Genomic DNA, 25,120 nt, shown 5'->3' with positions numbered 1-25,120 from the left:
TGCTATTTAAAGGAGTTTACAGGCCCCTTCGTAATAAGACTACTTTCTCTGAAGCACATTCCTTCTGGCACAAGTAATTATTACCTAAAGTCTTGGAATTAAGAGAATGCATTTTAAGAAAGTTAGATTTTTTTTTTTTTCACCTATTTGGCTTAGTTTCAAATACTCCCATTTTACACAAGGCTCTTCTCAACACTGGGTATGTCAGCGGTATTAAATATTAACCCTCAGCATTGTCATGTCTTGGTCATGCTTGATATCTGCGGAGCTGTTTACGGAACCTGCTCTGTGGTGCATACCCTTAGGAAGTTAAAACCTCAAGAAGATAAGAGAGAGGGCACTAAACATCTTTTTTTATCTCTTGTTTTCTTTTTTTCCTTGTTTACTCTCATCCTTGCACACTTTTCTTACACACCATAAATGCATAGCAGAGCCATGATTTATCTACCGTTACCAAAAGTAAGTTCAGGGTAAAAATTTCTGGCTTGGGGCTGATGGGATAATGACAGAATATTGCTTCTGGATGTTTCTTGCATGTACATGAGCCACTCTGAAGACAGAGAAGAATGTGAATGGAAAAAGGAAGGACACACTTATGATAGCACAGAGAAAATACTGAGGTAGATAAGAAACAGGATCTGAAAGATCCAAAGATTGGCTGAGCAGCAGTTGGGCAACACCTTGCGGGGATGTAAGTTTAACTCTAAGAGGTTAAGCTGGAACCAGAAGGATTTCAGGAAGGTAATTTCAAACAGGTATGGTTGACAGGTAGGGTCATTTCATCAGCTTTGATTTTGACAGGGTTAAAATAGCAGCCAAGAGAGGGCCAGGGCAGGAAAACAGGGTTTGATTTCTGCTAAGTGGTTTAAAAGTAATTTGCAAAACAGCCTGAAAACATGCTGGAGAGAGAGAAGGTTGATAAAGCCATCTTGCAAACTCTTACAGCAAAAGAAGATCTTCTAAAGCATAGCTCTCACCCTCTTCAGGACAAGCAGCAGCCCGTGGCTTTGTAGTGGGGAAACCACGGGTGAAGTTACTTTGCGTTTGTAAAAAGATACTTTGTGCTTACACCAGGTCTCTTTTGTGAGCATTTTTTTTTCCTAGTCTATGCATTCTTGCCTTGGAAGGAAAGGAAATGCTGCCTGCTTTTACAAAGAAACCAACCTTAACTGCGTCAAGCTAGCTCTTAGGCTTTATGGAGAGCAGAAGTATACAAGACATTAGATGATATGGCAGGAAAGGTGCAAAGGCTGAGTAGTGAGACCTTCTTTTTATGCTTGTTGTGCAACATGCTACACACATTCCCCAGACTTGCTTCAGTTCCCAAATTTGCAGAAATACTCTCTGGAAATATTTAGGGAACACATACCCCCTCCCAAATAGTTTCTGAACTAGTAAGGCTGCATGTAGGTTCACATGAACACCTCAGATTAGGGCAGTACTTCTTGCATTTCTAGCTCTGTGGATTTCACCTCTGCCTTTTCTAATACATTAACAAGGTCATTTTAACTAACAGGCCAGCAAAAATATGTAGCCAGACTCCACTATATGGGCAGCATCAAGCTTTCTGCTTATCTACATAGTCAAGTCATCCATATGTTCCAAGGTTAACGTGGATGCAGCTTTTAGTTTGTGTGTGTGTGAGTTAAGAGTATCAATTAGCTTTGGAAACATGCTTGGAAAACACAAAGCAAGCCAGAGCCTCCATAAATAATATTTTTATGGTATCTACCCATATGTTGTGGAACTACAAACATTTCTTAGCCACACACCACCAAGCTGGAGGAATCAATGACAGAATAGCAACCGACAAGCCTATGTTTAACTTTTTCAACATTATACTGTTAATTCTAAGAGAATTATACACAATAACACAAGTTTCAACAGGATTAGAGCACCAGTACACAGGCTGGCAAAACACTGAATGACTTTTGCAAGAGGGAAGGAAGTGGCCTTCCCAAGACCTTTGAAGGATTCGGTCATTCTGTAAGTTGTATTTCACCAAACATACTTCAAAACGGCTGGATGCATTTAGCCACTCTACTTGAAACACACAATCTCTATCCAAAAAAAGTGCTTGTTTGGGTGTCATATCTGGCAAAGCCCTCATGATATGTTTACAAGTACAAAAGCATTAAATCTCTGATATTTCTTATGCCAGCAGACTGCAAACTTGATTGGCACCTTCCCTGCATGTCTAAAATTCAGTTTGGAACCAGTGAAATAAAGATAGCTGTATAGGGTTTGAATACTGTTAGATTTCTGTGCATATCTTCATACTAAAGCAATACAGAAGTTTGCCTTATAAAGTTGGACCAATGTATTGAAGTATAAAAAGCAAAGGAGTCAGAATGAGTGGAGAAATTAAAATGTAAATGCAAAGTTAAACCAAAGTAACAGGAAAGTTTGGCATATTTCTTCATAATACAAACCAATCCAAAATATTTGTACCCTTGTCTCCAGCGTTTTCTCCTGTGCACAGTCACGTCATTTTTAAAAATTTGTATAATTTGTTCTATTTATTGCTTTTAATAACATATTGTTTCGTAAAAACAAATAATACAGACAGAACAGTCACTCTTTCGATTGGCCCAATAATACTATAATCTATTAGAAAATCATGTACATTAGAGTGGTAATAATACAAGAAAAGATAATGCTGTGGATTCAAGACAACTATGGACAACTGCTAATGAAACCTCCTGTTTTTATCTGTCTCTGCTCCACTGATGCATAACTGTTTCATCTTGCAGTACTTAACACACTAATGTTATCTAACAGCACTCTTCTATTTAGCAGAACACTGCAGTTCTTAAATTTTTGTACATTGGTATCTGATGCAAATCTGATCAAGGTAAAGGCTGTTATTTTTTGTTTTGCAATAAAGAATATGCTCAGTCTTCACGGATAAATAGAAATTGAAAGGATATACAGGCATACACTCCTTCAGAAATGGATTTGTGTAACTTGGGTAAAAAAATAGAAAGGAAGGGAGGGAGAGAGGGAGACGGGAGTGAGACCATTAGTATGTATTGTTCTAATGTCCTCAGGAACGCAAAAATTTAACACACAGCTGTGGCTTGAGGTCATTGTGGTACTTCCAAAACATGAATATAGAAAGGAAAAAAAAAAAAAAAAAAAGAAGAGCTTAATACTGCTATGTCACTTCTGAGTCAATCAAATCAGTAATTCCAAAACACAAAGGACTTGCAATGTTCCCCAATCTCCCCGTGCCCTGTAAAAGGCGAGTAGAACTAGCTGACTTTTACTAGGTTTTAAAGTCTAGTTCAGAAAATATCGATTTGAAAGGAGTAAACATGCCTCAGCCCCCATTAGACCACTGTTTTCTTCTGGCAGAAAATACTGTCTGGCATTCTAAACGCAAAGCTTTACAAGGCATCTTCAAGTGGTCGGCATTGCCGTAGCTGTCTGGGCTTCCATTCTCACTGTTTTTACCAGCTCAGTGTACCAAAGCCTCGCAAAATGTGCCATTGTACAGTTTATCAATGCATCTGATGTCAGTTATTTTTCCTTCACTAAACCAAATGATATTTTCATTAATTTAGTAGACATCTAGTCACTGTTCCTACTGTTCTTTTTTACAGTAATATGCACATTTTACCAAGTAGGTTTTGCTTGTCCACATATCCTACAAGGATGGGACCTATAGCGTTCTGGTATTCTGCACCAGCTGGAAGAAAATGAAAGGCTTGAAAAGCTGCTGAAACCCGTGTGCCTGAGGAGCCTCACTCATCCTCTGAAAACACTGCCATCCAAAGAAGCCCCCGTGTACGATTAGGGTACATTGCACACTTCTACAATATGCCATTTTTTGCTTGGCAGGTAGAAAAGCCCACGGTTCATTCAGTTCTCTTTGGAGCTATACTGTCAGTCCACATATGTCCAACAGATTTTTTAGTATCTATTTTTAGAACGACCAAATTGGGAAACAGTTTTTTCTTCTTGGTAAATACAAATGACTAATGCCCCCAATTCACCAAAATGTGTAAACATACACTTAACTTCAGGTGTGTTTATATCAAAGTAATACGACTACTTCTGCTATGAAGTCCTGGCCCCACTCAATAGTTAGTTTCGACTTAGCACACCAGAGATTTCATTCATCTCCCAACACACAAAATTAAATGCATACTGGCATCATCGTAGGATCACAGTCTAAGAATTAAAACTCAAAATGGTGGCAGAGGCTACTGAAGTGCAGCTAACAGAGTTCATGTAAGGCAGTTTTTGTTCAGGCACACTTGCTAAAAATAAAAAATAGCTATTAGAGATCTGAGAGAATGCAGAAGGAAGAAGGACTTTTAAAAGCCTGTGGTAGTCTGTTTCAGTTTTAGTTTTTCATATCCTATTTGCTATAAAATAATGTTCAATCAACCAATTTTCTGTAGTCCAAGAAGCCGCTTCATAAAAAAAAAAAAAAAATTACTTGGCTTCCAGTTAGGGTTTCATAATCCACTGGATTTTATTGGTTTAGTAAAACTATGCTCTTCCATCATAAATGAAAGATTTGACTCATTCCTTTGAGACTTGTTTCTTCTGCTGTTTGGTCAATTATTTTGTTTCATTTGTTGAAAAAAAAGATAAAAGGAAACATAGGTCCAAGCACAAAATAATTTTTCTTTCAAATGACTGTTAAGTTTTCATGTATGTTTTCTTCTGTTTAAGTATTTTAAGGGCCCCTTTTCCCACTACCACAAGGTTTATTCAGCCCGGATAATTTTCAATGCACAGTTCAGACTGCTTTTTTCTTTTATATTGAGCAAGAAGCTCCAGTGATTTCAGACTGCATCATGTTGAATGACTACATTCATCATTAAACAACAAAATATTCAGTAGCTAATTTCCAAATGTGATTTCTGATTTTTCTTTTGATGTCTAATCACATGCCTATTTAGCAACATGCATAACTTGCAGTCAAGTAACCTACCCCCAAAACTATTTGTAAAATTCACAATTCCATACAGAAAATAAACTCACATTCCAAATAGGAGGTATGTTACTGTCTTCTGTAGGTCCAAGATCTCAAAAAGGACGACATCCTCCCCAATCTACAATGATTATTACACCTTTTATATCATTGATGTTAATAAGTAGAATTTTGACAGTCTAAGTTGTCTATTTATAATATTTAGTAAAAGACATCAGAAGCAACTTTTCATTTATGACAGTGAACTGTCTACTACTATATCCCATTATATTAATGATTTTTTTTCCACTTTGCATCACTCAGCAAATGCTAGGATATAGTGCACTCTGCACTAGTGATATTACAGATATATATATATATATATATAAAATTAACAGAGATTAAATAACACCAATGTAATTTGAATTATTGTCTATTGAAATATTACTTTAAATGGTTATGGTTTAGGTAAATTCATCAAAGGATGTATATTTTGTAATATATATTAATAAATAATAAGGACAACAAATGATAGAAATCTAAGACCAATGGCAGCAGTGACTTTTTAAACAAGCATTCCTTTGCTCTGCTTGCCCCTGGAAGCATGTGAGACAGCGTATCGCAAAACGCATAAGCACTAGCACGGCTAAATGGTCTATCGCCCTGTCTCAAGCTAAGCCACATTCATAGTAAGAGCACACACCTTAAAATCTGGTACTACAAAAAATCACTGTGAGTTCTGTTGTCAATACCTTCCAGGTGAAACGTCCTTAGAATGTATGTTTATAAGCCATTTATTTTAATAACTTTTTTTAGTGATTAAAACACATACAAGACTAGACCATGTGCATTCAACAGATCAGGCTATTCTGAATTCGAACTTTAATTACACACAATAGAAATGCAGCAGTCACCAGTGACCCCAGACACTCACCCCAGAAGTCAAACGACTTCTTGCTGTTCACACCTATACAGCCACACAAGCTGATGCTGGTGAAGGTGATGGGATTGCCCTGCCGAGAAACGGGAGGAAGGCTTTTTCTGCAGGGTAGCTGTGCATCATCTCGCTCCTACCCCACCACCAGCAGCGCTCGAAAAATGGTGATGCAGATCTGTAAGTCTTTAAAGCCTACTAAAAAAAGCACGCGTGCACACACGCATGCAAAGCTTTTCATTAAATAAAAGCTTGCAGGACTTCACAAATTGAAGGAAAGCACTGGTATTGCCATTGTATAGGTTGGGGAAACAGACACAATAGGATTGGGCACGGGCTCGACACAGATGAGTAGGCTGGGTTCAGTGCCCAGCTGTGCACTGATGTAGCCTCAAGCACTCTTCATCAAACTTCTTTAACACCACACTATTTTTGTTAGTAACGTTATTAGCGACATATGCGAGTATTTATATTTTAAAAATATGACTTTCCTTTCAAGTTGCGTTCTTGAGTGTATTAGAACAAGGACATGGGATAACAGCAAAAATAAGGACTGAACTCAACCCCACCAAAACTACATTTTTCTGATGGGTTTAAAATTTGGTCTTTCTAGCTCATTAAACCAATTTATTTTGCTTCCTTTCTGGAGACTAGCAAAACTGCTTGGTAGAATACATTTTGCTACTGAAAGAAACATGCCACACTGACCATTCATACCGCCGTGTAACTTGTGTTTGCTGAAAGTAATAATGCAGCGAGCAATATCAGATTATCAGCAGACAGCAGCAAAGATAATGTTGTCACCTTCCCTTGAATTTCAAGACACAAAACTCAATCCTGGTCTTGAGGACCTCAAAGATAGAGCAAGTTATGTCATCGCTTCACTAAAGAATGGGTATTTCTGAACAGAAAACTGCATGCAGATTAACAGGCTTTATTAAAAAGCACTTATTAAATAATGAGCATGTCTAAAAAGGGGAACAAGTCTGACAAAAAATAAAAAATCCAAAATCTGATTACTTATTGCCAAAATACCAGAGAAGTTATGCTAGATATGTTAAGGAGAAATTTTATCATAGGATGCTAAAACCAATGAAACTAAAATTCAATTTATACATGTAATGCTGAAGCGGCAATGCTCAAACCATCAGGGAACCCTAATGTTTTTTCAATAAGTATCTGCAGGAATTCTATAGCATTTTTCCTTCCCTACCACACAACAGTGATTTAAAAATCCTGAAAGGTAACTACAACCATGTTTTTCTTTTCAAGTTTTAGTGAAATTTCTCCAGATATTGCCAGAATGTTTGGATCTTTAATCCCCATGTATCCGTATCTCCTTCTGCATTTGGTTCTAGTGCCATACTCCTTCCTCACCCAGACCCCTCAGTGACTTTTCTTTCAAGACTGGGATCCTTGATAATGCTTAATACCAAATAACAAAAGAATAGCATGCAATTACATTTCTTTGCCAAAGATTTAAAACAGAATAACAAAATTGAGCTCCAACGGCTTACAAAAAGCTTGAGCACTTCAGTACTTCCACTAGAGTCAACAGACCTTCTCACAAAGCCATTTGTGCTCCAGCAAAAGTCCGGATTGAGACCCCGACATTTCTAAAAGTGCAGGTTGAGGGGCAAGAAATTTAAAACCTACTGAATTATATATATATCAACAGACAGAAATAGATAATTAGAAGTCATACTTATTTTTGTCCACACAAAATTGCCCTTTGGCTATGGGCAAAGAATTCCAAGAATTTATCAGTAAAATTGTGTTTAAAAAACTTACAGTCCTAGAAAAGTTCCTGAAAGCAAAAGTGAATGCATAGCAAATTTTCATCTATTACACAATCCAGCAAGTGGCCCACTATGCAGCCCAACATTTGCTAGGCAATCAGCATTAGAAGTTTTCTCCTGAAACTATGATTATTATTATTATTCATAGGATTTGGAACTTGTTTGTTTTCTGAAATCTACAGAGTGGTTTGGTTTTTGTTTTTTTTTTGTGGGCACTGGGGTCTTTTTAATAATAAGTGATGCTTTAATACTGCATACCAAACAAATTAACTCTTTCCAGAAAAACTATGCATTATTATGTATTTTTTCTTGCTTCCGTTTACAACCACGCTGAAAAGCACAGACATATTGATGAATCCATTACACAGTTCTTTTTGACTACAAGTGTGCAGCTCATTTTTCTTACTGATGTGTTTCAGAAACCAATCAGAAGTTCTCAAAACCCATGATTTCACAGTATTTACAATCATTTATCAAAATGACCTGCTTTTTAGAAACCATTTCAAACAAGTACATGTGATTTATGATATTTAGATGTGCTTAAAATAAATTCCCTGAAGACGTAAATTTTTACTGCTTGCATGTTGAGAATAGGTAGGTTACAAAAGATGTTAAAACACTGGAAAAAAAAGAGTATTGTTTTCTTTCATGTGATTTGTCAATGAACAAAAACCAGCAGGACACCTATTGAAACACTGGATTCCTGAAATGTTTTTGTAGGTTTAGCAGCAGTGTTTCTATATGACACTATTGTAAATACGGCCAAAAATAAGAATAGTTGTTATTACCTGCGAGCCTTTCCTAGGAAATCTACACCATACAAAAACATTTTTCCATGTCAAACTTAAAAAAAAAAAAAAGTTGTCATGCTTGAGGGCATGTGTTTAATATGTGTTTAATTACATTAGACTTTAACTGGAATAAAATTTACTTATAGCATATATTTATCTATCACAATTAAATGTTTGAATAGATTTTGTGCTTAGAAGAACTCCCGCAACAGAACTCAGCGTCCCCCCAATCTTCTCAACATAGCACTGATTTTTTTTTTTTTTTGCCATAGCATTTTAGGCTTCCTATAGGATACCAGATTCACTTTCTTTTTGTGTTTCTCAGTAAGCCTAGATTATGCTTTCCATATAGGCATTAATATGCGTTTCTCCTGACTGAAGTTTTAAGAAAACTTGGGCTTAAGTAAGCCAACCTAAACAATTGCAGTAGTAATTTTGTATTTGATGTGTTCTGCATCGTCTGAGAATCAAAACCTACTCTATAAAGACCAGAAATAAAATGGCCTCAAAAGTCACAGGCAAGTAATGAGAAGGGGAGGCACTAGAAAAATCCAAAATATTCCATATAGAATAACTCATACCACAAAGCAACAAAATGCTCCAAGAATATGTTTTTTATAGACTCAGCATGGTTTTCATCCGCACCTCATTAGCACATAGATAATTCTGACCATTAGTGCACTTTAAAGTAAGCACATTTATTTGTAACCTATCCTCAAATTTAGTATCGTCTTTTTCCTCCCACATCCTTGACATACGCAGAGCTCAGTTACAAAGGCAAGGATGCAGATGCCATGATTCACCGCAAAACGTTCACATCTAAAGATTTGTGTGCATCACTCTTCAACTCACAGGCTAGTTCACTACCTCAGTTCTGGGCCTATGCAGGTTGAAAGGAATGTTCTGAAGATAATGAGAGAGCGACTACAAAACCTGGAGACACTGGCAGCTGTAGCATGCAGGGGCCAATGACTAAGTAAGCAGCATTTCCCAGTCCTTTGCAACAAGAACAGTTGACAATTCCACCCTATTCTGTGGCAGCTTATTCAGTATCTTTAAAGGAAACTTCACAAACTGCTTAAAACCTGGGCTAGGGTAAAAGAAAACAGCATATGTAAACCTACCACATTTCACCTTGCTTTCTTGATCTCCAACAAAAGTACAACAGAGCATAGCGCAAAATATTTCTGTCCTCCCATTCCCCTGCAATATGTGAATTCCACAAGCAAGCACAAGGACAAACTCACAGTCCATTGCCCAAGATTTTGCTTGCCCTCTGAATTTTTGTTTATCATTTCTAAAAATTACACTCCCGCCATCATAACAAATAAGGAAAACGGGGGTATCTCTGCTGCTAAATTTTCAGAGTATCTATATGGCTATGTAACAGTTGCTAGTTTGGGAGATAAATGACACAAGGAATGTTCATGTTTTACTTTATCTATAAATTCAGCTTCACGAATTAATGTTGCTGATCTTAAACATTCAGAAACGAAAGCAAAGTAGTGCAAGAAAGGGGTAGCATAAGGTTAATTCAGCTCTGAAATGCGGAACAGATTGAGTGCTCAAGAAAACGCTGAACATTCTGTGGCTTTAAGTGATATGCTTAAGAAGAGGAAATATATCTGTAAATAAGCAAGAGCATTAATAATTGTCTCAGAATGCTGGCACTGAAACTTAAACAGTCTCCGTTTGCTTCTTAGTTATTTACTATTAGGATTTTATACAAATGCCTATTGAAGTAGTTCCAAGTGTGATGAATATGTCTTCAAAAAGTGGGAAAGGCATCGATGAAATCCTTTCAAGTACAGTAATTCATTTTTTTAAAAAAAAGAAACATTAATGAGAAATAAAGGGGATTATTTTTAATCAAATGAGGGACAATTATGGATGACAAACATAGAAATGCAGCAACTTAAAAATAATTCTTGCTGCCATACATTAGAAGGGCATTAAATACCTAGCACCAGCGTTTAGGATTAATAAAGGGGTGGGGTTAAATGTGCGGTTCAAAACTGAAGAACAACCAAAACCAGAAGAGAAACCAAAGGTACAGCAGCTACCCAGTTGTTGTTAAAAGATGCCTATATTCAGTTTGAGAGATTCACAATTGTGTGAACAAACATAATATTCTTTTTTCTTGGGAGAAAGGAGAAGGAAATAGTTACCTGCCTTGTTCTTCAGAAAGTCTTAGAAAGCGAGGTCCGGAGTACAGCGCAAGATAAACGTAACCACGGCTAAAGGCTCAAACCCTCTTCCACTAAATCCAGTGGAAGGCTCCAGTCACTGCAGGGTAGGGTTTGGGATATTCCCCACTGTTTTTTCGTTGGTTTGCTTTGCAAAATGAAATAAACAGAAAGCGACACAGATACTTCCCTGACAGTGAAAAGGACTGATTTCCTTTTTTCCTTCAGCTCTAAATAGACTGATAAATGCAACAAATCTTTACACCAACAGGCATCCTGTTATTTTCCCAGTAGTAATGGGGACCCAAATTTTAGTGCTGCTTATACACCTCATGAAAACAGAGAATTCCTTTTATCTCATAAAATATAATGAAGATGCAACAATAGATTTTGCCACCAGTGTTTCAAGTAAACACGGCTTTTAATCATGGAAGAATTTTCAGCCTGTATACTAGGTATGAAAGATGAAATCCAGTTAAACCCATCTCCTGAATTACTGTAAACACTTCTTCATGTAACAGACAATTAAGAAAATGATGGTATCCTTCAGAGTTATGTTTTAATCACCAAGCTCACAACTTTTCAAGTGAAAGAGGTCACAGTTTCAGTTGTGAACTTCGTATCTGGAAAAGCCTTTCACTTTCTTTTCCTCGATAACAAACAATTCACTACGCCTGCTCTTGAGTTTTGAAACTGTTGAGAATTCTCTTTTCCAAGTGCCTCCTGCCTGTCTCACTATATTTTTGATGAACCCCTGGTTTATGTGCGTTCTCATGGAAGTGCCATCAGTCGCGCTGCCTTTGCCGAGTGGCTTTTGTCAGAGTGGGACTCTGACAGGCTTTGCCATTCTAAAAAGCAGAGATTATGTCAAGTGTTTTTGCACACTCGGTGCCAAATCACCATCCCGGAATGACTGCGAGTCTGCATCTGCTTTTGGTCTTCTTTAAGTAAGAATTGCAGTGATTTTGAAAGTCAGACAGCTCCTTCCCTCCCTCCACCCTGCCACCAGCAAACCGAAGTGAAGCAGCTTTCTAAAACTCCCATTCACCCGTTTGCTTTACAGACACCAAATTTTGCCCCTTCCACGCTGAGGACTGGATACAGGCGCACCCCGATCCTACAGGGCAACAGGGCATCAGCTCCTCTCTCGAATCCCCACTTCCAAGGCAGCGTTTCCAATCGTTGTGCAATCGCCTCGGAATCGCAGTCAGCTCCGCGGCGAAGGGGCGGGAGGGAAAGGAGCGCGCTATATTCTGAATTTTGAAGCAGAGGTGGCGTATCGGGCAAGGGGGGAGGGGGCGCGGGACCAGATGCTAAAATCCTCGACCAAAACTACAAACTTTTCCCTCCTTGACGGTAGGAAACTCTCCCCCCCACCACCAGCACCTTAATTTCATGCTCTATCACGCACTGGAGTTTTCCTTTTTATTTCCCCCCCGTAGCTCTAATAAAGCTTGCTTTAATGATGGAGATTCCGAGAGTGTGTTTTGAGGGAAAGAGCGACCCAGCAGCCCGCTGTCAGCGGACGGCGAGAGCAGCGTGGTGGCCGGAGCTGCAGCCGGGGCCGGGCCGGGGCAGTCCAGCCGAGCCCGGCCGCGGCGGGGGATCCGGGACCCGGCAGTGCAGCTCCCTCCAACACCCTCCGCCCGGGGGTACCGCCCCGCAAGACCAAGCGTGAGCCGTTACCTGAGCTGTCGCTTTTCCTTTTGCCGGACCTCTTCTCTGTTTCCACCGGGGACAGAGCCTGCCTGCCATATTCCCCTGGCGCGCACGCTGCCCCCGTGGGGGTGTTAGTGCCCAGGCTGGAAGAGTTTGAACACAGGACGGGGGGGCTGCTGCCCAGCTCCGGGGGTCCTCCTGAGTCGGGCTGAAGGCAGAGGCTGTGCCTGGCCGCGGCGGGAGGAGACGACATCTGAGGAATGTGCCAGTTCGTCTGCAAAGCTTGGTGCTGCTGTTGCTGGTGGTGGTGATGGTGGTGATGGTGATGGTGGTGGTGCCCCCTATGATGCTGGCTGGCAAACATGCCCTCCTCATTGGGGTATCCCGCTATTATGCAAGAGGAAGAAGAAGAAGACAGATCAGGGTAGGACATGTGGTCAGATCTTCCATGCAGGGCAAGAGAAGACTGGGAGAAAGGGTGCAAGCTCTGCGCAGTGGCATGGGGGCTGCGCAGGCAGCCAAAGAGTGTGTGATCCATGGCATGCAAGTCTCAGGTTCCAGGCAGGAGAGTTTAGGAAGGATCCAACTTCACCACCCTTTGTCAACTTTCACTGTAAACAGGTCGGGGTTGGGATTTTTTTTTCCAAAAAGGCAACGACAGACTTTGCAGCAGGCAGCTGAGCTCAGATAATCCAGGTCTTTAGCCCTAGTGGCCAGTCTCCGCTGCATAAACACTCGGACCTAGATGAGCCTTTCTCAGAGCTGCTCAGATGTCAAGAAGTGGGAGAGGTTGAAGCCAATAGAAGGTGGTCCCAGAGAACTGCTTGAAGGGGGAAACAGCTCCGAGAGGTTATAAATACAGTAGTGTGTAATGTGAGCTGGGGGCTGGCTTAGTAACACAGCACTGACCACATGCGAACTCCCTCCAAAACGCCAGCGCCGTCCCCGCTCTGAGCCGCTCCGTCAGCGGGCGGCAGCGCTGCGCGCCCCGGGCGCCCGCGGTAGCGGCGGGGGGGTCGGCTCCGCGGGGGCGCAGCCCGCCTCTCACAGTCCCCGGGCGGGCCGCGGGGAGCACGCCCCCCACCGCGGCGTCCGGTGGGGCTGCCCCGGGGCCGACGAGGCCGCCCGCGCCCCCTCGGGGAAATCGGCGGGGGGCAGAGGGCGGGGGGCGGCGGTGCCCCCGCAGTGGCGTGGCCCCGCAGGGCCATCACCGCGTCGTCGGGGCTGGCGGGGCCGCTCCGGGTGCCACCGCCCCCCGGAGCGCGGGCAAGGGAGAGCAATAAAGACGTGAAACGAAACCCTGGGGTTGAGTCTGGGGTGTCACCAGGGGTTCGGGGGCTACCAGGGCCCTTTTCCCCTGGAGGCTGGCGGGCGCTCGGCAGCGCCTCACCTGCGCGCCCAGGTGGGAGGGCGCAGCGCGGCCCAAGGCGCAGGCGGCCGTGGCGGCGTGAGGGGCTGCGCTGGCCGGGGCCGGCCGCTGCCATCCCCCGCGCCCAGGAGCGCAGGGCGGCCGCGGGTGCGGAGCGTTCACCCTCTCCGCCCGCAGCCAGCGCCCCGGCTGCTGGATGAGCCGCTGCGCTTCCCCGGCTGCCCGCACGCACCTCACGCCGTGCCTCAGCATCAGGGGTTGGTTCTGCAACGAAAGCACCGGCGCTGGCCGGGCGATCAGTTCTGGTGGGAGAAAGTCAAGTTTCCCTTCCTGCCTCCTGCCCCTTCCAAACAAGAACTCGCATAATTTTTATCCCCCGTATCTTCATTTTCTTCGTTGCCGTCTTTAGTGGCTCTGGATGGACAACCTAGAGAGTCTGGGCTTGGCTTTTTTGGTTTTGTTTGTTTATTTGTTTGTTTTGTTTTGTTTTGTTTTGTTAGCGTGCGTGGAATTAACAGTAGCCACGAAGGCGGCTGTTAACTGGTTTAAATTAGCATAACGTATTTATTGACCACCGACCAAAGAGGTGCCCACTGCGGAAACGTTTTGTTTCTTAGCCCTTCCTCCTCGCTCTACCTTCCTCCCCCAAATCAAAATCTAAAAAAAAAAAAAAAAAAGAAAAACAGGGAAAACCATTGCGCTCCTGCAATTTAAGTCTAAATTCTTGGGTCCATGTGCGAAAGATAAAATGAATTTCAATTGGTATTGGAAAAAATCAGGAATTGTATGAGATTTGCAAGAGCTAGTTTCTTAAACGGAAATTGAGTCCTATTTTGTGGGAAATTAGTTTTGCAGACTTTCTAAAAAAAAAAAAATCTAAAACTTTTGTTCAGCAGCTGCTCCACTTTTCCCTGCAGTTTCAGACTGAGCTGGAACCTGCAGCAGTCTTTCGACGGTAAGATTTCCCCCCCTTTTTTGACATCTAATGCTTTTTAAAAATTGTCTTTAGATTTAACTGTAACGATGCGGTCTTTAAAAACAGAGTGGCGTCCAAAGCAGAAGTTGCTGCCTCTGTGCACTGTTCAAAACTTGATATTTCTTCAGAATAAAGGAAATATATAGTTACAACACTGATGAAATATTTTGTGCTTTTCATTGTGTTTATCGTTTCAATATGTGCTCTAATATTAAAAGAGAGGAGTACAAAGAAAACTCAATGGCTGAACCTCTCTTGGCTTTGCTAACTCGCCGGGCTGCGAGCAACAGGGCTGGTGGTGTCCCCGAGAAACAGCGAGTGCCACGAAGCCACAGAGTGACCGGCGCGGTGCGTCGCGTCCCCGCCGGCCCTGGCCCGTCTCCCCGCCGTGGGTTGCGGGGGCGGGCGGCGGGGTCGGGCGCGGGCGGCCCCAGGTGGGAGCGCTGGGAGCGGCGGGGCGGCTCCCCCGGCGGCCGCTGCGCCCCGCACCGCACCTCTCCCCTCCGCGCATCTCCAACCTGCCGCTGTCACCCCGCCCGCCGCTGCCGCGGGGCCGGGACATCGTCGGGGGTGGCAGGGCCGGGGCCGGGCGGGGGCAGGAATGGCAGGACCCGTCTGGCAAGGGCCGCCGTCGCTGGAGCTCTGACACCGCCACAGCTGCGAAGGGGCCGGGGCAGTCCCAAACCAAAGCCGCTGTAAAAATGTTGTTGTTTTTGTTTTTTTAATTCTAGGGGATGGCCGCACAGGATTTCTCGCACAGGATTTAAAAAAAAAAAAAACAAAACAGTGAAATAAGTGAAGCACAATGAAGAAAGTGAGAGGGTGCGAGGGGGAGGGAGGAAAGATTAAGTTTCCAAGAGAAGTAAGAGACGGAGTCAAATAGCACTTTTTGTGGGGGAGAGGTAGGAGAAGCTCCAAAATGTGAAGAAGAAGAAGAAAAAAAAAAAAGAACGCAGTAGCAAAGTTGTAATGGCACGGCAAAGTGTTTGCCATGAGCTTCATAATCGAATCTCAATATTCGGGACTGTGCTTCCTTGGGCTCCTGAGTCACCTAATAAGTACTCAAGTCCTACATCAAGTGATCTTATTACTTCTTTAATTAGAGGTCTCAAGCACGTAAGAGCCAGAAATACAAATCTCTATAGAACGTTATGCTTTCATTTTAAACTGTATAAGGAGAATGCAAATAAAGGCATCTTCTGTTGAAGCAGAAAACCAGCTTCAAACGTTCACTGCCATTATTCGAAAAGTTTCTGTGTGGAGTTATGAGATGACTATGGCTATAATATACCATCCTTTGTAAAAATGTATGACTTTTCAGTCACAGAAGGCTCCAGTGCAAAGCTTCTCAGCAAAATAATTGCTGGAGAAAGCGTAAGCAGTTACTACCTCTCAATATTAATGATTCAATTCTTGTTCATACTGTATCTTTTCAGAATGTGCGTTTGACCTACATGTGGTACAAAAGCATAACTTAAATCAATGCCAGCAAGTTTGCCCAAAGCTTATAACATCAAGTGAAAAAATAGAATGTTTTAAATATATGAAAACTGTAAAACATTTAACTCATAAAAACATCTGGAGCCAACACAGTTTGGAACATCATTTATATTTTAATGTATGGGCTAGTATGTGCATTCGCTTTGTGTTTTTCGGGTTTGGTGGTGGTTTTTTGGTTTGGTGGAGTTTTTTTGGCTTTGGGGTTTTTTTAAGCTTACGTTTTATGGCAAAAGAGCTCATGTAAAATTGATTCAAATGCACCAGTGTACAATCCCTCCTCTTCAGGACTTTTGTAGTCTTGTTCGGTTTTTTACATTGGAGGTTGAAGGCACCATCTTCCTGACTATTTATCAGAATGTAAGTAGGATTCTTGAACAGTTCTTTCTAGTATGCGGTTCACGTATTTGCAGTATGCATATTACAGTAAAATCAGACAGATAGTCATGCTTGGGGACCACTGTTTGAGTGGTATAAATCGTCATAACTTCGTTGAAATCAGCAAAAAGATGTCATTTATGCCATTTAAGAATATTCTCCTTACTGTCCAAGAGAAAGCTTACAAATATGAATTCAGTTTATTTTAGCCAAAGATTTTATTGTACTCAAGAGCCTACCAAGCAAGAAGACGAGGTTTTATTGTGCTGTAATTATGATCAGTTCATATTTTTCCATGGCAATTTGGTGAAGGCAGGCATCATTATTTAACCTTAGAGTCAATCCAGATTCACAACAGATGTATGTTTATTTTCAGTCTTTTCTTTTTTTCCCTAATTTTTGCCTGTTTAACTCCCACAGAAGCAATATAATTCATTTCTCTTGATACCTGTGCTGCAATGGAAACCTACAGATATAAGCAATAATAAAGCCTGGGGATTATGCATCATTTCAGAGATGCTTGAATGCCTTAGCTGAAAACCTTTGCCCAGAGAATGAATAATTTGTTGACTGACTTGTAAGAAATACTGAATCCCTGACTAGTTAAGAATGGTGATAATAACATTCACCATTCATAAACCTACAGTAAACCGGTATCTTCACTATATTTCACCATAAAACCTTTTTTTGTGAGGAATTACACTATCACAATGTGTACCACATAACTTTAACATTGCATTTCTGTGGTATACTTCCATTTGCCTTTTTTTAACATTTACATGTTCCATGGTTTAACACCTATCAGATGCATTTTTTTCTTTAAAGACTACAACATATCTATAAAAACTTTAAGCCTGAATCCATATTTTCAGCTACTTCTCCCATATACATATGGATACTGTTCTAATTTTCATGATCTCTAAGTATTACAAATTTTAGAGTTATGCCAGCAATTTAGTGTATTACACAAAAGTTGTGCTGAACTATGAGGCCCCCAGTGAAAATGATTTACAAATTTGCGTTACATCATTACAAGTTATTTGAATTGCCAGCCCAATCTAACCGGTAAAATATCTTACACTTCCTATTTAATTTAAATAAACTGATGAAATATTAAAACGGTTAATGTACTTGAGGCTTCAAACCTGAACTATGATGTTTCAGGAATGCTTTTAGAGTTTAAGCTATGGGAAATCTGCATTCCACATTAGACACTCAAAAGCCCCAGAACAAGTTCTCTTCAAACTTTGGTGCGTGTCTCTTTTTTTAGAAATAGATAATTTATTTGCAGACTGAACCATCTTGCACAATACTATTTGTTTCCCAATCTGCATGTTCAATTGCAGTTTAACAATTGTTTCATTCTTTCTAGCATTATCTTCACTTAAGAATGCTGAACTAAAAAACAGTTATCGCAATCCTTGAAGGATACTTTAATAACATGTATCTTTCATTTGCTTTTAGAGATGTGTTCAAAGTGTATGTGCAAGCAAGTCAAAGATGCCTGAAAAATATGTTTTCCATTTTGTTTTCTCCAGATCTTGACAGTCAGACACCACACTCAGTCCATTCTCATACTAAAATTACTAATCATAGAGAATAAAAAAGGCTTGTGTTTTTACATATTATTCATTTTATTACTTGATACAATTTGCATTGTGGATTTTGAACAGTATATGTATTTGAAAGACGTTTTACCAGACCCCCATCGAAAATACAGACAGAGTTGTGCACAGAGGAAAGGTGATGTGTATTTTTAGCACTCTGGATCTGTAACAATATATACTTCTTACTGTGCTGCACAGTTAATATTTCCTGATTATACTTGAAGTCTTAATCATTCAGAAGAAAAAATACAGATTATTAAAATCTTTGTGTATCAAATGCTTAACGGTGAGAGTTTTACCCATTTACTGGGCAAATACACAGTGTGCTTACACTACAAAGACCAAACTAGGAAAAAAAAAAGCAAAACCCCCCCAAAACCCGCCAAGACAACAACAAAACAAACAAATAATAATTAAACAAAAATACAAACAAACAAACAAAAAAAGGCAACAAAACACCTTTACCTGAAATATTTATTGTCCCCTGACTGGCATTTCCAGGCCCTTTGCAGGACCAGCAGCAGGGGGCATATTTCACAATTCTGCCTCCATCAGGAGACATTACAACAGTGATAAGTCAATAATCTACATCACCTCTTTTACACATTAACGAGTAAAATACTACTCACAGTGTCTATTCCTAGTCCTTTTCAATTTTTTCTGCTCTGGAGTGAGAAAAAGACAGATATGCATACATCTATGCATGAATAGTAAATAACTACAAAATATATGGGGTTTAATAGCTGCTGGGATTATGTCAATTACTTTGCAGGTGTGTTTGCTTATGATTTATAGTGTGATGAGCTCTAGACTTGGAGCAGAAACCCCTAACTAGCTAGTATTTGAAACAGAAAGAGATTCACTACCCTGAAGAGCACAGGCTCTATTCGTTTCACCAGTTTCGCATGGGAGCACTGCAGTGTTTTTAGAGAGTCCTGTTTGCATTCATGGGGATTTGCCTGGCTAGAAGTATCTGCAGTATTAGAACCTTAGTTAATAATAGCTGTAGGAAACAAAGAGCTAAAAATTGCACGTGCTTTTTTGATGCATATTTGCATCATACTCCTCAAAGCCTAATGTCAGATAAACTAGCAACAGATACTGGACAGGAGAAATCAAATCCTAAGTAACAATTGTTTGAAATGATCATCTTAGAGCAAACTTTTTTTTAAGATGCAGACATTATGGCTTGTGAAAGAATGAGGAGGTGGGAAGCAATCTAGATTTCCCTAAAAAATACATGCCAAGGAAACTTTAATTTGGAGACACATTACAAAAAAATATCCCTTTCAAAGATTCTAATTCAGGAAATGATTTAAAGTTTTCTGGCATCAGTGACACTACTGATGTGTTGTTTTTTTTTTTTTTTTTTTAAAAAGGCAAGTTCTTAACTACCTCAAAGAAAGATCCAAGTGGCCTACCTTAAAGAGACTGACACCACATTTATTTGCATAAGCTCATTTTTTTGCTTTTATTTCCCTGACACAGAATGTAGGTTTATTGATGAGCTGTGAATATATTATATTACTTCTCGAAATTAACCCTTCCAAGATATTTGTATTTGTTATGCATCATTATGCATCACACTTGCGCGTCATTTGATGTACTACAGATGGGTCTCAGGGTGGGTTCAATAAGGTGTTCCAGTAAGGGACCATCTTTGAGGCGCTTTCACACCATGTAACTATACATACTGGACTTTGGCACATTGGATCACTCTCAGGAGCCACCTTGCTCTCTTCATTGATGCCTATTTCACATATTTCATTTAAATTAGATGTCCAAAATAAAACTGTGAAGCCCATTTATTCCTACCCCTTCTTTTCCAAACAGAAAGTGCTATGCACCGTGGGCTTAGTGAAGCTCAGCTGTACAGCAAAGAAAAGGTATAATTTTTGGCATACTTTTTAGCCGACTGAGACACAAATGAAAAATACAGCACTTGGGGACACTGTCTGGATTTGTGCAATACCCTCATAGGTATTTCGTCCATGAACTCTACAGATTTGTGCATTTGAGCTGTAGAACGCATCACTTAGGGATTTAGATTTTATTCAGTAATCCAAGTATATTTCAATGCAAGATGGTAAACTAAAAATATTTTCCATTTAACTGTTTCAAAGCACCATGTGCAAGAGAACACAACAAAATGGAATTAACTCGTAACATATGCAACTCTTATTTGTGCAAGAGCAGTATATGCCCCTAAATCTAGACTGCAGCATCTGGAGGCATAGCATGTCTCTAATGGAAGAGAAAGGCACGAGACATGTCAGCTTCTTGGCTAAGTTACGCTGAAAGCCATGCCTTTTCCTTCGTGGTACCCAATGCAACTCTGATTAAAACTAATAAAACAGACGCTGTCCAGGTAAACTGCCTTGGAAGCATTTTGGACTTTTCATCTCACTGGCTGTAGGCAGTTGGATTAAGCTGAGATAGGTATTTACCGTATAAATACATGTAACAAAAAAAATCTTAGCTAAAGTTCTTTCATTTGAAACAATCAAGATTGAATGAAAACTAATATCCCATGGTATGAATCATGCATTCATAGTGCATCCAAACATACACATTCCCATTTGTAGAAACAAGTTTCGCTGTCGCCAAGATATTTGTAGTACCTCTTTATTATTACTACTTTTTTTCTCTAGCAGTATTATGGAATAATGTATTCTTCATATACTTTTACTACTGTGGAGACTCTGAAAACATTTTAGAGAAACAATTCATCCTTTAAATGCTTTAAAACACAAACGGTGTTCAGACTTGACCTTGAGAAGTGCTGAGTCTTTTCTTTTCCCCATCGTTCTCGCAGTATCAGCTTCATTGTAAGACTGTAATAACGATTTTTAAAAGTGCAGCTAAACATAAATGCTGTTCCTTGTGGTTAAAAAAAAACCAAACACCACTGAAAATTGCTTTTTGAAACAATCATATGTGAAAAAGATCTGGTGGATAAAATATTTTATTAAGGCATTTTCAAATTTTTATTGCACTAAAATCGTTACATGATCTGCTATAGCTGCGATGTCTAATTTAAAATTTTCTTTCATTCATTGTAATCATTTAATCTCCTCTTTTATATTCATAGTAAGCAAGGGAGAAAATATGCCTATCTATTGTAGTTATTTGTAGAAAATGCAAGTAGGAACTGAGAAACTGCATTACTACAAAGATTTGGTTACTAAACTTTGAAAATCCTATCATGAACAGCATACTGGATGTATAAATACACACATGTTTACCGTAAAGAGGGTGTTCAACCATGCAAAAATAAGCGCATACCTCTAGGCTCAAACCCTTGATGTATGATTAAAACAAATTAGATTAGTGCCTGTTTTCTTTTAATAATAGGGAGAGTTCCTAGATGCATTATACAAAAATAGAAAGCCCCGCATTAAAGCAAATTAAGGAGCAGAAAAAGCTCTTTGCGCAGACTACCAGACAAAGTTCTGACTTTGCTTTCTAGCTGAGGAAAATGTTTGGGAGTGTATCTAATCTAACACACCCTATAAAACTGTACAGTAGTCTCTGGTACAACAGTGAGCTGTACGGAAGAAAAGGTCATATCCCAGAGCAAAATTCCAAGATTTTAGCCTGCGATCCAAAACTGCCGTGTTTCACTTCTCAGTTGTAAAGCTGTGTACCCGTTTTGGAAAGTGGGTAGGTAGCCTTCCCTTTTACATATACAGTAATTTCATTATGTATGATCCCCTGCAGCTGTGGTAATGAGGCTTTTTAAAAAACATACCTTGAGATGAAGATGAGAATATTTTGCTCTATAAAATAAATCATATACTTAATTTCTAATATGGTAGGCATGGCATGCATCCAGGGGCACATGCAGTACGTTTACCCTGTACAATTTGTAGTCAATCAGTCTTTCTCAAATGAAGTCCCATAAATATGAAAACACTTTGCTTGTTTATTTTCTTCTTTTTTGGTTTTATTTTGTTTTCTTTTTTGTTTTCTTTTTTTTTTTTTTTTTTTTTTAAGTTTCCTTTATTGGTATCATAATAGTATGACCCAAATATCAGGAAATAACCATATCATATTAAACACAGGAATATGCTTTCACAGTCATTTATTGTGCATAGCTAGTAAACATTTCCTGGCAAACAATTTAGAGAGTCCATAAATTCCATCCTAACGTTACTTCCGTAGCTAGATGCAACGCACCATACACGAGGGTATTAGCTCAGTCTCTCTCATCCGGAATGGGTGGATTGGAATTGAAAAATCCCCACCCCCCCATTATAGCACCATATGTCTCGAAAGTCTATCCTCTCTCAGGGCAAACGGCTCCTCTCAGATCCGCCTGATGGATCGCGACTAAAACGCTGCTGTCCCTCACTATTTAATCCAACAGTATTTCTGAAGTAGCTACCAGGAGAGAACAGCGAGCCAGCCATCCCTCTGGCATTAGTGGCAGTTCCCCACGCAGAGAATATCAGGGATATGGAATAGCACAGGGAAAATCTCCCACACCATGTCAATTTGTGTGGAAAATTTGATCTTCAAGCTAGGGGTAGAGAAAAGAAGAAAAACTCCCACTCCAGAAAATTGATCAGGGCTCATGATTCCACAGTTCCTCATAGAACCAGTTAACCAGTGCTAGTAGACCAGCTTTGCCGCATCTTCAGAGGTACTGAGTCTATAAGAATGTCAAACAATTTTCTCCAGATATCTTATTTAAATGTTTATAGATTGAGCAATTATTAGGGGAAAAATTACCTATAAAGAGTATTTGTGGATTAGATTTCTGCTCAATCTTTTTCTGTTCTTCTCTGTGGAAAAATGGAAAAAAAAAAAATCATTTAAATGACCCTCAAACCATTTGGCATTTGAAGGAATTTGTGTGAGATGATCATGTTAAGGTAAAGTTCATGTCGTTAGTAGAAGAGACTGAGCTGACATATTTCTACCAGTTTATGTCCTTATTACAGGTATACATTAATATCGTTCCTGTTACAGCTATTATTTCCAGATCATTTTGGATTGAAAACAAAGACTTAGTAAAAATCTGGACTCCTTCCAAGGTACCAAAGACAAGCTCAAAAGCTCAAAGGGGTTCAGTCACCATTTCAGTGTTCTGGTTTACAATCTTTAATTTTACAGGATATAATATTAAAAACTCTCCCCTGAACCCCTTGAATTAGAATTTGCAGAAGGGTTTTGTGATAACAAAGATGACTGAGAGCAGAAAGATTTTTATTTCACTGGTTGTGGAAGACTTTTTTTTTTAACTCCTTGCTTTTAAAATTCCATTTCATTTATTGATATCTAATGGAAAGACTATTAAACAAATAGTCCTTTTCTTAGTTACTGGCTTCATTACATATGTTGGATAATCTGTGTATATTATCATAATCGTTCAAAATATATACTTTCCTTTGGAAAATTATTATGTGAAGAACAAAGGCTCTGGAATTATAAGTACGATGAATTATGGCACCTTTTGAAACTAATTAGAATGACCAGGATATCACGGCTCTAGAATTTTGGATTTTTTTTCTGTGTTCTCTTTTGCCCACCGCTCAATAGTGGACCTTGCACAAGCATCCCTCGTTTTCTGGCTACTCATCTTTACGAGCTCCCTGTACTTCCTCCTGGTACCTCTAAGGCAGCGAGTCCAGCCACGAGTCCTTCAGCGGTACTCTGAAGAGAAGTAGTCTGTGGTCTGCAATTTGCTGAACTTATTGTCTGATGAAAAAGCCCCTAATTCCTTTCCTGGACCAGGACCTCCGCCAGCTTCCTTTCATTGTGCACATGGGCAAACAGAGCAAGAAGAAAGATAACGCTCCGCTTGTTCAGCACAACCCCAGCAATCATTTTCTCTTTTATGTTTCCAGTGAATCTGATTGCTGGCAAAAGCTGCAAGAAAAAGACAAGTCTGATCAAAAAGAGTATGAGCAGAGAAAGTCCAGTTTCCCAGATACGTAGCCTCAAGGACTATTCTGTCGTGGTGATAGGGCGTGTTAGTCACTGGGACCGGTCAACCTTGGACTCTTGCAAATCAAACAAGTGTTCCTGCTCATGTGAATGTCCCCTAATGACCATTTTGCTGTGAATACTTGTCTGATTGGCACAATAAGCTGTTTTCTCATATTTAACCTTATGCTTGTGCATGGTTATACGGATTTTTTTCCTGATTCTTCTCGTGGTACAGAATACCAGTAACAAATTCAATTCATGTGTTTTATGTACATTAAATAGTAGGAAATACATCTGTGTAGAAAATGTAGCTAGTTCCTGTGCTTGCAGAATCTCTCTGGATTTATTGTATTGAAGCCAAATCTATTGTTAATCCACTTAATACTAATTGTATTCTTCAAATGTGTTGGGTGTTTCCTTTCTGAACTGTCATATACATAAGGCAGTATTACCTGTTCATAAGGTACTGACATAAAATTGCTAAAAACAAGTAATACATTGTGTTCTTGCTGATAAAATACTTATAATCTCACTTACTAATTTTAGATGGTGATCAGTGATATTTTAATAGGATCTCTATGGAGATCTTTTCTCTTTTGCGTCAGGTGCTGTGAAGTGAAAGGGAGAGCTTTTAATCTAAATAGGAAACATAAAAAGAAAAAGAAACAAAAACCAGATCACTATTAGGCAACTATACCTAAAATTGGAAACGTATACAGCAGATACTAATTTCAGGTTTGTTGTTAAGAATAGTTTGATTGCAACACAAATAGAAATGCAGCATTCTGCTTTAAAATGTTTCCAGGGAATCATGTAGAACAAATTAGAAGATGTGTTCCCCAAAAACATTCTTATTTAATACCATTTTTAATAGATTTCACCATCTTAAAGAATGGAATTAAATCAGGGTGAGGTAATTGGGAGTTATGGTCCAGTTAGTGGACTTTACCATGAAGCTAGTGGCAAGTTAAATCATTATAATACGGAACTGCATTTTGTGTAGAAAACTGCTGGAAGTCTAACTGTTTGAGCGCTGCTGACTTCAAAGAGGCTGGAATTTGAG

General features: G+C 39.9%; 1 protein-coding gene and 1 long non-coding RNA gene across 2 annotated transcripts in view; one reads left to right on the top strand and one right to left on the bottom strand.

The window, feature by feature from the left end:
- MEOX2 (mesenchyme homeobox 2) overlaps positions 1-13,197 on the bottom strand; it is a 54,046-nt gene extending 40,849 nt beyond the window's left edge. Inside the window, exon 1 of the mRNA XM_065832587.2 lies at positions 12,324-13,197. Within this exon, the coding sequence (XP_065688659.1) occupies positions 12,324-12,834 (511 nt within the window). The 5' untranslated portion in view covers positions 12,835-13,197. The remainder of the gene's footprint in view (positions 1-12,323) is intronic.
- A 1,392-nt stretch (positions 13,198-14,589) lies between these two features.
- Positions 14,590-25,120, top strand: part of LOC139827438 (uncharacterized) — a 32,265-nt gene continuing 21,734 nt past the window's right edge. The window contains exon 1 of the long non-coding RNA XR_011737976.1: positions 14,590-14,620. This is a non-coding gene — a long non-coding RNA (uncharacterized lncRNA). The remainder of the gene's footprint in view (positions 14,621-25,120) is intronic.

Source organism: Patagioenas fasciata, chromosome 2 (assembly GCF_037038585.1).
Source record: "Patagioenas fasciata isolate bPatFas1 chromosome 2, bPatFas1.hap1, whole genome shotgun sequence".
In the NCBI taxonomy this organism is placed as follows: Eukaryota; Metazoa; Chordata; class Aves; order Columbiformes; family Columbidae; genus Patagioenas; species Patagioenas fasciata.
The sequence above is the reverse complement of the archived record's forward strand: the minus strand, read 5'-3'. Positions and strand labels throughout refer to the sequence as shown.